We start from the raw sequence: 17,717 nt of genomic DNA on the forward strand, positions 1-17,717 counted from the left end.
TCACATTCTGCATATGTTTCCCCCAGGTGAGCTGCCTCTCAAAAGACTAGGAAAGAAAATGGTAATATGAACTGGCTCTTTTTCTCACTTCTCAGAAGGTACAGTCTGTAAACATCACTTTCTGTTGAACTTGATGTTGGAATATCCAGATGTATTTATACCTCCTCCTCTCCAGCACTTTCCCCTCCCTATTGGGATGAAAATGGTTGTGATGAGACCTCCGGGTATAGGGCGGTATATAATAATAATAATAATAATAATAATAATAATAATAATAATAATATCGTTTTAGAGCTGAACAGCCACGGCAATGTTGTAACCTCCATGATCTGCACCAAATGAATTGGCATTCTACTTGCGTTTAAAAACCTTTTGTGCAGAACAGTCTAATTTTGTCTTATCAGCACTTTGTTTTTTTGTCACTTCAGTTAGTACTTAATTCAATAGGCCACTTGTAGTCTAATGCTTCAGGCTGCATAGAATGGATTTAAGGGCTTAAGAATGTATTTATCACATTTGTACACCAAGGATGTCAGAGGTTATCCCCATTCTGTCTTCAGATCAATGTGGTGTGATAGGTTGGGCTGGTAGAGTGATGCTTTTTCAAGGAGTTTCATTGGCTAGGTGAGGATTTCAATTCAGGTCTCCCTGGTCCAAGACCAATGTCTTGTCCACTACTGGTATTGCTGAATCTGTGAGAAGGCTGGTGCTGCTCAGTGATCATATTTGGCCCTTCTTGCATGCACTAAATCTCTTCAGAAGGAAGAAAAGAAAGAAACTTCTCTTAGTCTTATTGACTGTTTATTCACTTCTTCAAAAGCAATTAGGAATTTAATCACAGTTTCTATGGATTTCTGGGGAAAATCTGTAATTAAATCTGCACAGTGCCCTTGCATGATAGGTTTAACTTTTCCACAGCAGTGCGGGAATACTTTTAGTATTCTCGTATCTCTGCATTAAAATTGGCCAGGCATGCCACAAACCCAGGACCCCACATTGCTTTCCTACATAGCTAAAAACCCATTCTAATAAGCCAGAATTGGAGGTTAGCCCTCTTGATCTAATCAAAGTTGTTCTCATAATGGACAGAGATGTCCTTTCCATCATTATTTTACAGCACAGAGAGGAAAGGAAGAAAGCTCTCTCTCTCCTTGTGTGGGAAATGAGGCTGGCCTCCCTCCCAATAAAGCTGGCTTAAATCTGCCGTTAATTGAAAGCTTATCTTCTCTCTGAAAAAGGGAACGATGTTCATATAAAAACGCAATGTAATAACTTAATAGCTCTGCTGGAGGTGACTTGTACGTGTGTGGGACAGATCGAGAAGGTTAAGAATTGTGGATGCTTAATTCCTGTTGGTTCAAATGTACGTCTAGGAACGAGAAGCAAAGAAAGAACATGGTCTTGCTGTCTTATTCCTGCTTGCATGGATGAGAAGAACTGTCACAATTGATCCAATGTCACTGACCCTCTCTTGGCTGTTACCGTATCAGCAGTCAAATGATGCATGAGGCAGGCATTCTCTGCTGGGCAGTTGAAGGAGGCTGGGTGCAAACGAGGCACGTTGCAAAATGAGAACACGGCTTCTGTGAGACTGCCAAATACCCCTTTTCAAGACAAGTCCTCTTCAAAATGGCACCATTATTATGCCACAGACCACCTGCATTTTCTGTCCACAGGAGTTTTTCCTCGTGACCCTTTCGCATGTGGCTAAGGGACAGGCAGAAGTATAGCTAAAACGACCCCAAAGAATTTAAGGAGCAACATTTTCCTTGCATAGAACTTACACCGAAGTAACTCCTGCCTTTTAAGCCCAGTCTCCTTCCACCCAAAGAAAAGAGATGCATTGTTCCTGCCTGATGAATTGGATTGATACTTCCTTATCATGCCATTGGACTGTAAAACGTAAAACCTGGATCCAATCCAAAGTTCTTTCTCTTTGCTTTAGCATTTTAGGGAGCCTGAAGACAGATGGACTTGTTCATCCTACTGCTAATTCAGCAATGAAGCTGAATTCTGCATGAGAAACAGTGCTTCTTCTGCAGGTAGGGATGGTGGTTGGGGGGGGGGATTAAATTCAGTTTGCATTTAAAGGTGAACTGACTTAATTTCTGAAACAATGCATGAACTGGAACACAGCCATCCTTCGACATTCACACTTCTCCAAATTTTGCAATGCTGTTCTCCAGCCAAGTAATGCGTACAAAAATGCACGTATATTACAGTAATTGTATCAATGTAGCAATTCTAGATGAGACCCATGACAGGGAATGGGGCAGATAAGCACATTCTGGTCCTTTTAGGATGCTGTGTCGTGCTGAGGATTGCAGCCCCATGACATCCAAGAATGAACCTTTCCAAACAAGACAGCTCATGCTCTGCGGGTAGGAATGGATAAACCTGTCAATTTCAGTTTCAATTTTAGTGTGCATTTCTCATTTTATACACACGTTTGTATGCAATTTTCCATGATATACACAGCTTTGCAAAGCAATTTCCCCCAATATAATGCATTTCTGTATGTTACTTGCATAGATATATGATTTTTTTATGTATGTTTTACTGCAGTATGTGCGTTTTTGTACACAATATTTGACTGGAGAACTGAATTGCCAAATTTTGAAAAGCGGGGATTTCAATGGGTGGCTGTGTGTTGTTTCAGAAAGTGCAAATCAGGGAAGTTTGCCTTTAAATGCCAGTTGAACAAAATTCTCTCCCATCCTTATTCACACCTAGCTTCTGTTGTAAGCGCACAAAGCCAGTTTCCCCTGTGCTTGGTCTGGGAAAGGTTATACATCTGCACAAAAAGTGGGGACTGCAAAATGAGCTCACCATTCAAATTAAGTACCTCTGTATAGCTTATAGTGAGAAAGAGCCTTAAGACTGACATTTCTGAGGCAAGCTCATTTCCACAACACAGCCGATTAGAATGGCAGTGAATCATGCTAGCCGATAGGGCAGCCTGACAGAGCTGTTATGATTTCAAATCCAGAACTGTGGATCTTTCTTTTTCCATTCTGCCCTTTGCATTTTGTTTACACTCCTTCACTTTGCAAGATAATTCTGTTCCCTCCTTGGGTATTTATATCTCAGCACTGTGTGGGCTGCTATCTTCTCCCAATCTAATAATCTCCCTGATGAGCTCTACAGCAATATTTATCTCTCCTGATCTTCTCATCATAAATCAATTGCACTTGCCTTTTAAAATCTTTTCGGTGTATGGTGCTCCATTTGTTAGCTTCCACCAGCCTTTGATTGCGGAAGCACACCTATGAAATTGCAGATCCACAGATCTCACCAACACCCCTCCTTAGCTGTTTGGCACTTCCGCTGGCAGGTTGTTTACCTCACTGCTGCCTGGCCTTGTGATAAGGATGGGAACGCAGGTGGTGCTGTGGTCTAAACCACTGAGCCTCTTGGGCTTGCCAATCAGAAGGTCGGTAGTTCGAATCCCCACAACAGGGTGAGCTCCTGTTGCTCTGTCCCAACTCCTGACAGTTTGAAAGCATGCCAGCGCAAGTAGATAAATAGGTACCACTGCAGTGGGAAGGTAAATGGTGTTTCCGCGCACTCTGGCTTCCGTCACGGTGTCCCATTGTGCCAGAAGCAGTTTAGTCATGCTGGCCACATGACCTGGAAAGCTGTCTGTGGACAAACGCCGGCTCCCTCGGCCTGAAGCGAGATGAACACTGCAACCCCATAGTTGCCTTTGACTGGACTTAACCATCCAGGGATCCTTTACCTTTTTTACCTAGTGATAAGGCAAACTGGATAATCCCATGCTGTCAAGGCAGCAAGGATCAAGCTAGCTGGGCAAGTGCTGGGCTAGCTTTAAAAAAAGAGCAAGGAGGGTACCATGAAGGGGCAAGGGGTTGTTTAACCCCCCCCCCATTTCTCCTCCAGCTTTCTCCAGCTGTTGCCCCCTAGATGGGATGCACTGATGTGTGTTTGCAACAAGCAACAGGCTGCAGGGGAAAACTGCCGCTTGACCATTGTCTGTTGCAAGTTACTCTACCCCCCATGTTGCTTAGTAGCAAGTAGTTTCCGGGCCAGGCCTGCATCTGCCCCAGAATACCTGGATTTGCACATTAGAGATTAGGGTGAGAAGATGGGTCTACCTTTTGTTGCTCTTAGAACACTGCCTGCAAGGGATTGGTTTGAAGGAGTGTGGTTCCATTGCCTGTGTGTGACATCACTTCTCTTGTTCTTCCGGTGGAATTCTGACTTATCTTAGCAGAAGCTTTCATTCCACGGACTGTTGGAGAACAATAACCTCCACTGCCTCCAACTTCTGTGCCCTCCTCTGACACCCAGCAAGCTAATATACCTTTAAAAAACATTGGTTTGGTTTTGGAGAAAGAGATTCCCACCCCTGCCCCTCGCGTCTCTCAGCAGAACAATTTGGCTTAATAATTAATAGATTGATCACTCTTGGCAGCAAAGGTAACAACCATGGTCAAACTATATGGATAATGTAATAAAAACGTGTTGTTGTTTTTCAATGGTAATCGGCTTTAACAAGAAACTGAAAAGACTACTCTGTTGATGCTGAGGCAAATCCCTTAAACAGTGACGCAGCATGATGGAGCTAGTTAATGTTATAGCACATGATTGTCTTTACTTTCTGCAATCAGCGTTTTATTCACAATTTTACAATAGGTGTAAATTTTTATCACTCGTTAGGCAAGCAGAAGAATGAACTGAACCTCAAGAAAAATCACTTAAGAATTGGCTACAGTGATATAACAGAGCAATAACTGATCCAAGACCAACCATCTAGTGGGAGAAGAAAAAGTAAGTGACATATAAAATGCTAAAAGGTCAGATTTCTTCTTCTTCTTTTTTTTAAAGAAAGAAAGGAATCCACAAACAGGAACATATTGTACCATGTCAACAGAATGGCTGTGAGCTGAGCTTTAGAAAAATGAAGGTTCATTATAAAAGCTTAAGAAGTGAAAAATAAAATGTTACATGCTGGATCTTCTTTGTAGGCTGTGAGGGGGGTGGGAAGAAGCCCATGGCAGGAGCAACAGGAAATAAGAAGTCTAATTAAGCATCATTCTTGCTATGTGAATGATAGAAGAAGAGGGAATTAGACCTGGAATTTTGCTATGATGGACAGATTATGTGACCAGGAAATGAAATAGTAAACATATTGAATCAACTGGACAGATTATAATAAATTTAAGCATGCTTTACTTAAGAATTAGCACTATTAAGCTCAGCTGGAATTACATTCAACTAAACCTAATATGCAGGCGATAGTTGCAGATTAGCTGACATTTCTTTTCTTAATTAAACATGGTTGATTACCTGCAGGATATGACATTGTTTTTGTGGGGATTTGAGGCTGTAGCAGGAGTTTCATTGTGAAGTGAGAACCCCCACCCACAATGTTTCATATAAAATGTGATTACGTCTTAGGAGCACCTATATTTACAGCTCATACTCAATGCACTGAGAGACAGATGGACATATGCATTCAACGCAAAACACATCAACTAGGTTACTTTTTTAAAAAAGGGAGAGGGAGCTGCTCTCTGATTGGGGGCTGCATAATGACGCCATGTTGTGCAGTGGTGTGGAGTCGCAATTCATGAAGGATGGGGAAGCGCAACTGGGAGAGCTGGTGGTACTGGGAGTCGTGGCATCAACACCAAATTGGAATGTGAGATCTTTTGCCCCGGAACACGTTCTGCCTCTGCATACCTCAAGGCAACCCAAGGCTTCTGTACTCCCATTGTATTTTCAGAAAGAGAAATCACCCTCACATCTGGCTGCTCTTCTTCCTCAGCTTCCCAGCTGGCCTTTGCATTGGATGGATGGACACCATGGTGGATTACTACAAAATCCTGGATGTTCCCCAAAGTGCCTCTATGAGTGATATTAAAAGAGCGTAAGAGAAATCTTTCCTTGGAGTGCCCCTTTTCCTAGGTAAAGGTAAAGGGGACGCCTGACCGTTAGGTCCAGTCGTGACCGACTCTGGGGTTGCAGCGCTCATCTCGCTTTACTGGCCGAGGGAGCCAGCGTACAGCTTCCGGGTCTTGTGGCCAGCATGACTAAGCCGCTTCTGGCGAACCAGAGCAGCGCATGGAAACGCCGTTTACCTTCCTGCCAGAGCGGTACCTATTTATCTACTTGCACTTTGACGTGCTTTCGAACTGCTAGGTTGGCAGGAGCAGGGACCAAGCAATGGGAGCTCACCCCGTCACGGGGATTCGAACCGCCAACCTTCTGATCGGCAAGTCCTAGGCTCTGTGGTTTAACCCACAGCACCACCCGCGTCCCTCACCCCTTTTCCTACAACCCTGTAATCTTAATCATTCCTCATGTTGCGTCTCTGTCAACATTTACCAGCAGGGCTTAATATTAGTAAGTGACTTAATATCAGGAAAGGTGCCATAGTTCAGAAGCAGAGCACCTGCCTTGCATTTAGAAGGCCCCATGTTTAATTCCTGGCATCTCCAGGTAGGGCTGGGCAAGAACCCTCAAGAGTTTCTGTAGATACGGAGCCAGATGGACCAATGATCTGACTCAGTATAAGGCAGGTTCCTATGTTGTTAACTTGGCTTCCTCCGTGGACAATTGAGGCAGAAATCCAGTTGCAAGCTATTGCCTCATCATCACCATGATAAGTCATGGTCTGAGAAACTGTCCAGAATAATGGGACTGGAAGATGGTCACTAGCCTATTTGGGTGGTTCTCACCATTATCATGGTGGATAGCATAGGTGGATAGTTCTAGGATGCATAGCCACTAATGTTTGTTGCATCTTGTGAACTGTGCAGGTACAGGAGTAAAGTGCTCAGGTGGCACCCAGATAAAAATCCAGATAACAGGGCAGAAGCTGAACAGAAGTTCAAGGAGGTTGTGGAAGCCTACAAAGTCCTTTCAGACAGTAAGGCACCCAGTTTCTCTTCAGTGCTCCTTTTCTTCCTCTCTCCAATAGAACATTCACAGTCACAACAGCTAATTTATTTTTGACTGATTAATCCCAAATAAAAACATAATGAACATGGATTAAACTTTGTCAACTGCTCTAGAATGCAAATAAATGAACAAATAAAAATAGTAACACTCCATTCTTTAGGCAGTGACATAAGGTTGCATAAGTAATTCCAAACTTACTTCCTTCATCTTTTTGTTTGCACAGTCGGAATTGTTAACATATTTTCTCCCAATCCTTCAATGCACATACGAGACCATTCCCACATTTGACCTTTGTTTCCTTCCACTCCAGTTTAAGCTGCTTAATCTAATCTCCATTTACAATTATCTTTGGAAGGATGGAAGTTCAACCTTCTACCTTGCTGACAGAATGATTTTTTTTTCTAAAAAAAGGCTTGAATATGGAGAAACTAACTATGATTGGAGCTAAACTTTACAAGAAATATGGATCTGCCCCAACTCTGTTCTCCTTTATCTCCAATTCCTAGTAAGATATAGCATAATAATACAGTTTGGACTGTGGGTCAAATTAGACTCAGCAGGAGTCTCAATTTGGGCTGCAAGGCTGTTTTCCCCAAACAACACCCACCTGCTCTGCACCCGACATCATTTGGAACATCAGGTGTGGGGCACGTAAATACGTGGTTGCAAAGAAACAATAAGGAGTTTTAAGCACACTCTTGATTGTTCCTTGGCAAGTGGAGCTCACTAACAGCAAGGCCTTTTGAAGCTGGTGTGGTTTGGAGTCAAACTGCACTTGTAACTGGACATTTTTATTTTGTAGACCAGCTTTGCAAAGAGCTGCAGAGAAACAATATCCTTTTGCAGGCATGGTTTGCATCCAAACCATGCCTGCAAAAGGCCAACGTGGGGCTCACCATCAATATAAATCCGTTGATCAGCACTAACAGCAGGCCCCTCTGAAGTTGTCACCTGCCATCATAATAAGACAATTAACAATTGGGCGGCTCTGCCCACCTGTCAAAGTGGCCTGGAGGTGGCAGTGGAAGTCATGTTCTGGCCCAGCAGTTGGAAAAGATACCACACCCCATCATGCGCTGTGCATCTCCCCACTGTCAAACTGATATTACATTCTTCACATACACTTCCCAGCCATGCTTCCCCCAGGGAGGCTCACCTGGCGCCTTCATCGTATCTTTTGGCAACAGGCAAAAACATTCCTCTTCTCCCAGGTCTTTGTTTAATTCGCCAGTTATGGCCTTTTAAACTGTTTTTGTTTCTTACTGTGTTATGTATTTTTGTGTTTTTATAATGTAAACTGCCCTGTGAGCCTCGGATGAAGGGTTGCATAGAAATGGAGAGAACTGAAGTCCAGAGACAGCGGCTTGTCTAATAGTCACTGAGCTGGATTTATGGATGTGGTGTGGTTTGAACCAGGGACTTCTTGGTCTCTTCAACATGATGCAGAACAGCAGCAATAAAACTGGAAAACTCAAAGCTAGAGATGAAGAGGCAGCTTGAAATTTCCTTCCACTTTTACTTCTATTCCAGGAAGCACACGTAACCAGTATGATGGGAGCAGCACAGAGACATTCAAAGAAACAAGTGAGTAGTCTAGAGAAGAGGCCAAGGGCCTCGTCCCAACCTCTGATTAAGCCTAGTAACATCTCTAAGGCTTAGTGGGACTTACCAACCTGTCCACTTCAGTTCTTCTTGGATTCACATTTTTCCAGCCTTTCACCACATTTCCACATCAGTTTGCATTTTTTTCTTGAAGCCCACATATTTTTGCATTCATTTCCCCTAAAGTGCATGATTTTTGCATGTGACATTGCATCCACTCTATCCAGTTTTTCAACCAATTTCCTCTAGCCTGATGCATTTTGGAATATGATTTTCATGAATATATGTACACTTTTTCGTACACTTATTTTGCTGGAAAATGGTGTTGCAAAATTCAGAGAGGTCTGACTTTTGAAAGATAGCTGTGTTTTGTTTTGTGTATTGGATATGCGAATTGGGTAGGTTTGCATTAAAATGCTAAGAAAACAAATGTCTCACTCCGTTCCTAACAGGACATTAATGGTTCTGTTTAGCACTGGGCTCAGGAAAGCAACTGAACACTCTTTGTAGCTGTTTCACCCACTATTAAAAAAGATTGCTCCAGCAATCTTTAAAAGGGTGAGAGAAACTTCTGCAAAGAGCATTCAGCCCTATCCTCTGCTCAGACAGGATTGTGGGGACCACAAAGGATTTCAGTGGGTGTGTGGAGCAACCCACCTGTCAAACATGTGATGCCCATAGTGGTGTTGTGACTGCCAGATGTATCATCTCACCACCTGCAGAGCCCAAAATGTTCCTCACCCCTTTGCACACATACCTCAAGAGCTATGAATGGTTTTCAAAAGTCTTCTTCACCCATATGTGTTTAAAGAGATCCAGAATCTAATTCTGTTTCCTTACGCACAAAGAAGCATGCCGCCGGTTGAAAATAGCTACTATAATACATGTAGGTTGACTATATCTAGGGGTTCCATGACTGCTGCAGCCTGGTAGATTGGAAAGCAATTTGGAGGAAATAACTAGTTTTGCCTCCAAGGAGAGATTCTTTTGCCTCCTTTCCTTAATCCTCCCATACATCCTGGAAGGAGAAGATGCAACAACTTTGGTGATGTTGTAACAGCTCATTTTTATTTTTCAAAACCATGCTATTTACATATCCCTTTCAAACAGCACAGCATTTGGAATTGTTTCCCTTTCTCTCTCCTTAGAGAGATCTGAGGATGAGAAGCACCTGTCTGTGTTTGATCACGATGGCATCAAAATATTCTTCACAAAACAACGTTCTTCTTCAGGTAACCTTCACATCCTTTCTGGAAAACTGCTCTGCTGTGAAGCCTGTTGGTTGCCACAGCTGTTAGCTTAGGACCGCTAATTCAAGTACCCAGGGCTTTTTTCCAGCCGGAACTTGCCGGAACTTGCCGGAACTCAGTTCTGGCACATCTCAGGTGGGCTCCATTACCATGATAAGAGAACAAGGGAGGCAATCATGGTGAGTTCTGGCACCTCTTTTTCTAGAAAAATAGCACTGCAGGTACCTATACCTGCAGGTACCTGTGGTGAGGCTTCTGTTTGTGGCACAGTATTCTGATAGAAAGAGAAATAAATAGCCAGGTTTTAAGGATTTAACCAAACTGAGAATACATACAGGCCAGGCATAAAGCTATGCTGTAGAAAGAGAGCAGAAGAGCAATGCCTAAGGAAAAGATTATTTGGAAGGGTGTGTTGATCATCATCATCATCTCTCTCTCTTTCTCTCTGTCCCTCGGCCTATTTCTGGTTTCAATATTTCAGTCCCACTTGTCCTTCTGGTGCTTTGTGCCAAAATGGTGACTAAACAGCAGCATAAGACTTCTGCTGTTGTTACCAGCAATCCTCCCTCCCATTGCCAGTGTTATCAGAAAAATCACTAAATCTGATGTAAAAGTCTGCTGGGGCGGAAGCTGCTGTGGAGGTGATTTGATCCTTAGGGAGCAAGTTCAATAGCTCCAGAGGTCCTTTTCAGTCTTATAACTAGTATAGCTGAGGTAATTGACAAGAGCAAGTGTAGCCAATATGATAACCTCCTGATGTTTTGGGAATCAAACCTGCATTACACCCAGGCAGCATTGCTATGATTAGAGCAACTTCTGGAGGGCACTGAGTTAGCTACCCCTGACCAGAGCATCTTACAAGAGAGGATGAAAGATGAATTACAGTGTGCTTGTTTTGTGTGTGTGTGTGTAATTTGTGGCCTGGATGCACTTCATAAGGAGTATGTGGCAACCTGTGTGTTTCAGATTTTTCTGTATCCTTCTTCAGCGCTCCTAAAAGGTTCCATCACTTTTCCATCATGACTGCCTTCATGAATGGCAAAAAAATCACAACCAAAAGGTAAGTGGGGGGACAGACATCTTTGTAGGAATCTTCTCCTTAAGTCTTGCTTCTCCTGGGTGCATAACTCTGTGTGTTTGCAATGTGCAAGCGTGTCCAAAAGCAAAATGCCTCTGAAATACCAGTTGCTGGGAATTACAGGTGTGCACTCATGTCCAGCTTGCAGGCTTCCCACAGACATTTGTTTGACCACTGTGAGAACAGGATGCTGGACAAGATGGGCCATTGGCCTGATCCAGCAGGCTTGTTTTATGTTCCTAACTCCTGGGTCCAGGATAATGTAACGCATCTGTGTTTATACTTTGTATGTTGCTTGGAGTCCTTAGGGTAGCAAGCAAGTAATGTGTCTGACTCTCTCAGGTGTACAGGATGTGAGAGGGTATCTGTACATCTTTAGAGGAAAGAGGTATGTGAGTGAGTTTAACAGTCATATGTCTGCCTTACAGAATTTGTGAGGAAACTTTTATTAGATGAATATTTGAGACAACAGTGACTTGACGGGCAGATTCCTACACACATATAGGAGCAAATAAAGTTCTCACATGCACATAGGGATCTATCCAAATGAGTGTTTGAACAAGGAGGCTATAATATGGAGGCTTCTCTTGTTCCTAAAGCATCTGTCCCTTGTTTGGTCAGGTAACTATGTGACATTTCTCCCCTTCAGACATCTCGAAAATGAAAGCAAGTACTTGGAAGTAGAAGAGGACGGGAAGACGGTATCTATCCATGTTAATGGTAAATTTGAGTGGGCTGTATTATGCCTTGTGACAGGTGTTAAATGTTTACCTCAGTGTGTATAGGGCACCTCTGAGGAGCCTGGTTTTCAGAAAGCATGCTTTCCCTCTTGAAAATTGAGACACCCAGAAAATTCTGACTCAGAGGGTTTTTTGTTTCCTTTTGTTTGAAAACCACCTTATTCTTTCACAGCTCATTAGGCAAACAAAAAACAAAACAACAACACAACCCAATAAGAAAACATGTTCTTTGTCCTGTAAATTATAGGTAAGGATGATTAGCTCTGCAAGCAAACAAATGACTGAACGAATGAATGAATGAATGTATGAATGAATGAATAAAGGTGCAGGATATATGCCAAATACACTCAAATCTGGAATAAACAATGGAAAAGAAAGAACAATTTCATTGATTAGCATATGTTGTATTGGTGTAATCTAGGGAATCTACAATATTCACAATATATTAAGGCCTGGAATGGCAGGCAGTGGGAAGAGGGTAACATCCAGCTATTGCCAACAAACTTCTATGTAGAGTAGACCTATTGAAATTAATGAGCCTAAGTTATGCATTATCAATAATTTCAGTGTGTCTACTCTGAGTATGACTAACACTGAATAAAACCCATTAGGTCATCATGATGATGACAGCAGCATTTATATACTGCCCATCTGCCCAAGTCCTCTGGGCACTTTACAAAGACGATAAAATACAAAACCCTGTTTACAAAAACAGAACAAAACAAAACACCTAAACCTAAAAACCAAAAAATAAAAGCTCAGCAATGCTATCCCCAAAGCAGCACAAGACACAGCTGATAAAAGAATTATAATCGGCACAACCAGCATAAACCAGGGGATGCTGGTTGCAAAAAACCCTCTCTGGTTTACTCTAGTCTACTCTAAGCATGACTAAGTCTGAATGCAACAGAATAGTTAACTTTATTGTCAGCGAGTCATAAGAATTCTGGATGTTTACATGCTCTACAAATTTCATTCTATGGGAGAAACATAAACCATGCCCTGAAATTGTGTGATAATTTTTAATCATGCTGGACATGGAAAGTGTGTGTAAATGCAAATCCTAGGCTTATTTCTGTAGCTCCATCACTGGAACAGACCTCCAGTTGACCAATATATTCTGGCTCTTGCAGGCATACCTGTTTACGATAGAGAAATTAACGCAAACAACTGGGATTACAGGTTGGACAGGGGCTACTATTATCCAGAAAAGAATCGGTTTTGGACATGTGAAAGGCGTCGGTGGGCAGAAGACTGGCGGCGCTGGGCAAGCCAATGGCGAGACTGGGCAGAAGAGTGTCGAGACTGGGCTGAAGGAAAGCAACATGAGAAAGACAAGTGCTTTTCTGGGGCTAATGCTGGTCATCGCTGGGCAAAAGCAGCACATGGTCCAAAGGCTAGTGAGGAACATCTCAGGTCAGACAGGGGTTGTCCTAGGCCAGGGGAAGGGAAATGTGATCTGAAAGAGGGGCATAAGACTAATAAGGGACCATCTCGCCCAGAAGTGGAACACTCCAAGTCAGATAAAGGGTATTTTGTGTTTCCCAAGCCAGGTGAGAATTCTGGACCAGACGAAGGGCATCTCAAGGCAAACAAGAGGCAACAGAAAGTGGACGAGGGGCATTCCCCATCAGATAAGAACAACCCAGGAGTTGTTAGGCTGGGGGAGGGGCATACGGATCAGGACAAGGGGCATGCCACAAGGAAAAAAGAGCAGCCTAGGCAGGATGAGGGGCAGCCCAGGCCAGATAAGGGGTCCCTCAGTTACAAGAAACCAGACCCTGTGTGTAATGAATCAGCTATGAAGCACAAGGTGGTTTCTGAACACAACCCTCAGGCTGGGAATAGGGAGCCTCATGCTGGGAAACAGAAGCAACAGGCAGAAAGATGCAACCCACGTGCTGTGAAAAGTGAAAAACTGCTCAGAAAGAATGAGCCGAAGGATGACAAGCTGGAGTGCAAAGGTGAGAAGAACAGGCTTACGTTAGAGTCTGAACCTGGGAAGGGAACAGAATTCAATGGTATGAAGGGAAAGGCATGCGCTGATACTAAAGTGGCTCCTCAAACACATCTGACTTCCTCTGGTGGCAGAGTGCTGCCACTGAAAAGGAAAGAGCCCCAGATTCAGGTAAGAAAGCTGTATGGCAAGAGGAGCAAGTCTCAAGCTGGAAGGAGGTCGTCGCACGGTGGTAGGAGCAAGTCCCGGGCAGGGAAGAATAGGGTGCCTGATGGGCAAAGTAAGGCAGAGCCTGCGGGGAGCAGCTCATCTAAAGGACTCGATGAAGAACAGCCTGAGGGGAATGACTTAGCTAAAGACCCCGGTAAAGGAAAGCCTGAGAGGAACGACTCAGTTGAAGGACGCAGTTTAGGAGAGCCTGAGGGGAATGGCTCAGCTAATGGAAGCAGGGAGGCGCCACCTGAGGGGAAGCAGACACAGGCAGATTCTAAGGGTGCACTGCAAGGTCGGAAAAAGGGACCTCTATCAGCTCTCCTGGGGGGTGACATTTCTCTCCCAACAAAACACAGACTGCTCAGAAGAACAGCACAATCTCGCCTCTTATCTGAAGTCCAGGGTGAAAAGCATCAGTACGTATCTGAAACGAGCCAGGTCATCAGCATGAGTGACCAACGGAGAAGGAGACTGACTAAACTCCCTCAGTCTGGTACACAGCTTCCAAGTATTGAAGGCCAGAAACTTGGAGCAAATCAGTTCCCAAATGTGACTCATTGACCAGGGGTATGTTCAAGCTAGCTGGCTCACATTTAAGCTCACCGTCTTGCTCAGTGATTTGTGATCACCTCTGACTTCTGTGTTCACACCAGGCAGTGCAGGACCCCACATTTGCTGGGCTGCAATAGGAAGGAGAGATTCCAGAGATTGTGGTCGGTAAGGGAGGTGTGTTTTTCAATAAAGGCAGTAATGTAACTCTCACAATTTATTGGTATGTGCTTATTATTCGGTAAGAAGCAGGATATATATTCAGGAGATGCTGAGCTAGCTCTAGATCTCTACATTCCACATGAACCTGATTTTCCCCATTATCAGGATAGATTTGGGTTTGCTGAGCATCTGCTCACTTTTAATTCACCAGAGTGTTTTCATCAATGCTTGTAGATTACAGGATAGGCACGTACACACAGATGGGCCTTGCAAGTTGCAATTTGGGACCTGATATTGCCTAGGCTTTCTTAACCATGGAGGAAATACGCAGCATTTCCAGCCCTAACCCATAAAGGGGGGGGGTTGAGGTCCAGCTCCGAGGGCCTTCTAGTAGATCCCTCACTGAGAAGGCACAGGGCCTTCTCAGTAGCCGTGCCTGCCCTGTGGAACGCCCTCTCGCCAGATGTCAAAAAGATAAATAACTATATGACTTTTGGAATACGTCTGAAGGCAGTCCTCTATAGGGAAGTTTTTTAAATGTTTGATGTTTTATTGTGTTTTTATATTTTGCTGGAAGCCGCCCAGAGTGGCTGGGGCAACCCAGTCAGATGGCCAGCATATAAGTACTACTACTAGTAGTGCTATTAATTATGTTGAGGGCCATGTTTTGGAGACCACATGCAGCCAGTGGACCATCGTCAAAGGGAGCCACTGTAACAATTTCTCTGCTACATTTGTATTAGGCAGAGCCCAAAGTGTGCATGTACGCTGCCTTGGTTGGGTTCCATGAAAGAAGAAGGGTGGTGGAGGAAGAAAAAGAAATAAAATGAAGAAAGTGGGCAAAGGAAGAACCAAATCTCTCTCTTTCTCTCTCTCCATTAACATAGGCCAGAACGGATTGCTTGTAAATGGTTTCTTCCCTTCCATTGCTTCATCCCTTTTGACTCTGTGTAATTTTCTTCTCCCTTACCTGCCCTTCTTTGCTTTCTCTGGGCCCCACAATGCTCCATGGCTTTCAGCAACACATGAGACAGCAGTGCTAGCATTATAACCAGTAAAACTAGCACAATAAACCCCACATCTCAGTACAGCCTTTACCTGATGCAATATTAGCATCTCAGGGGAAATATACAAAGGTAGCCATTGTAACAATTTCTCTGTGACATTTGTGTTAGGCAAATGTGAATTCGATTCCTCTGGTGTTGTTGTTCCCATGTCATGTTTTATTAAATTTGACATGGCGCAGATCCTTAAAACATTAATTCCCATCTTCCGGTGATAAGATACACCGTAGCAATCCTATCATGTTCTATAATTTATTTTAAGGCAGTTCACAAGCAACTTTTAATGATTTGTTTATCTCCTCTGAAATGATTAACACATCACTCTTCAAAGGTCCTTATTAGATAAGTAACATGCCACCGGGGGCTTAATAACTGAGCTATTGGGCATGAAATTAGGAGATGGACAAAACTCAGGTTCTGGATGAAGCTGAAAATGTATTTTTACGCTGTCAATTATGAAGTGATTCTGGGCTTCAGCATCTGCAGCATCACTTTGAGCAATAACTGGGCTATTGTTGCAGGGAATCTAAATATCATCCCTCAAAAGCACTTACACTGTGGATACATTTTTATTTCACAGAACCCAAATTACAATATTTTGTCTCTGCAAACATGGTAATTTCTCCTGTGGGTACTACACTTACCACGACAGTTTGCATAGTCTGGACTAGTACAAATGTCAAGACAAACAATAGGCTTGTCTTCATGACTATTGTAGTACTGTGACAAACAGTATAACTTCCTTTCTATGTGCAGTGCCTGCACCATTTTGTAACTTTAAAATGTGTGCACATGCATGCATGGATCAAACAACTGATCTAGTTTATTCAGATGGGAGCCTCATTTTGTTCAATAGGACTTTCTTCCCAGTTGTTGTGGAGTGCAGTCTTTCAGTGCAATCCCATACAGTACATGTCTTTTACTTCAATAGGGCAGATAAGTGTGCATATGATTGCAGCCTTTGTTCATACTGTAACCTCTTAAAAATTGTAGTTCTCTTTTTTTCATGGATGGTGAAATTCTTCATGAATAGTGTTATTGACCTTCCTTGTAAATCATCATAGTGCAGTTGTTTATTGATTGTACCAAGGTGTGGTTTTATTTTAAAATGCCTTGCGCTCCAAAATGGTTTAAAATGTGTGCAGTATTACTAAATCAAAGAGCAGATAAAAGGGAAAACAAATTGAGAAGATGGAAACATGTGCTGTTCTAATACGTGAACTTTCAAGAAATATTCAAAGGACAATAGTTTGAACACTCCAAATTGATTTTGTGTTTTAAGGTCAGAAGCAGGCCTGACTGTTTTGTAAATCACATGGCTTGTGGGGGAGTCTTTTTGAACTTACAGTTTTATGGATTTTTTCCCTGGGGTGGGGAGCATGTTTACCAATAGGAAAGGAATGTTATGACCATAATAATGATAATGGATTGTATCCAGCTAAGTCAGACTCAGTGGAAACGCATTGGCATGTCCTACTTAATTGCATTGATTTCAATGGGTCTGCTCTATAACTTAGCTGAATACAAACCCCAGTGCAGTTAAAGGTTTAGTATCTTCTGTCTGTGATTATTACAGACCCTTAGTTTAACATCTGAAACCCTAACCTTCATGCTTTATGCGGTGTTATGAGTTGATGCTGTCAAGATTTGTCTGTGTGGGCATGTGACAGGGAGCTACAGCGATGGTGCTTCAGTGTTGCTGGTTCTGGGCAGGGGAAAGTAGAGTATGAGTGAAAGGGCTAGCGATAATTTGGGCCAGAGGCCTAGATGTGTGGTCCCATCCCCTAACTGTAGGGGAACATGGCGGGCTCCCCCCCCCCCCCCCGCAAAAAAGGAGTGGCGGCAAAACTAGGCCTTCTGGAGTTGGGGCCCTGATGGAATTGTTATGGGAGAGTGGTTCCTGTGTGCAATAAATTGGTCACTTGCATGCCTTGGATGGAGATATACTCTCTGAAGGAGCAGATTCACAGTTTGGGCATGCTTTGGGATCCAGCTTTGTCACCAGAGGCTCAGATGGCCTCAGTGGCTAGGACCACCTTTTATCATTCTTGGCTTTTGTGCTAGCTGCAACTGTTCTGGGACCAGGATAGCTTGACTGCAATACTCCAGGTACTGACAACTTCAAAACTGGGTTACTTCAATGCACTCTATGTAGTTACTATGATGCACTGCTTG

General features: G+C 43.2%; 1 protein-coding gene and 1 long non-coding RNA gene across 6 annotated transcripts; one reads left to right on the forward strand and one right to left on the reverse strand.

Moving 5' to 3' along the window:
* Positions 1–784: 784 nt before the first annotated feature.
* Positions 785–4,193, reverse strand: LOC128421220 (uncharacterized). The gene is made up of 2 exons (XR_008332261.1): positions 4,116–4,193; positions 785–1,541 (listed from the first exon to the last, which is right to left on the reverse strand). It is a non-coding gene; the product is annotated as an uncharacterized LOC128421220 (long non-coding RNA).
* Positions 4,194–4,205: 12 nt separating this feature from the next.
* Positions 4,206–14,532, forward strand: LOC128421210 (uncharacterized). 5 transcript variants are annotated; one of them, XM_053403666.1, is made up of 9 exons: positions 4,206–4,440; positions 4,681–4,791; positions 5,750–5,893; positions 6,786–6,895; positions 8,458–8,511; positions 9,678–9,761; positions 10,746–10,839; positions 11,507–11,577; positions 12,731–14,532. In XM_053403666.1, exons 3-9 carry the CDS (start codon positions 5,820–5,822, stop codon positions 14,326–14,328), a joined length of 2,085 nt encoding a protein of 694 aa, XP_053259641.1. In that variant the 5' UTR covers positions 4,206–4,440; positions 4,681–4,791; positions 5,750–5,819; the 3' UTR covers positions 14,329–14,532. The 5 variants fall into 5 exon arrangements, with proteins under 5 accessions (XP_053259641.1, XP_053259633.1, XP_053259653.1 ...); XM_053403658.1 differs by having other exon boundaries at positions 4,207–4,440; positions 5,792–5,893; XM_053403678.1 differs by lacking the exons at positions 4,206–4,440; positions 4,681–4,791; positions 5,750–5,893; positions 6,786–6,895; positions 8,458–8,511 and adding an exon at positions 11,200–11,245.
* The last annotated feature ends 3,185 nt before the right edge of the window (positions 14,533–17,717 follow it).

The sequence above is a fragment of the Podarcis raffonei genome, chromosome 1 (assembly GCF_027172205.1).
Source record: "Podarcis raffonei isolate rPodRaf1 chromosome 1, rPodRaf1.pri, whole genome shotgun sequence".
Classification (NCBI taxonomy): domain Eukaryota; kingdom Metazoa; phylum Chordata; class Lepidosauria; order Squamata; family Lacertidae; genus Podarcis; species Podarcis raffonei.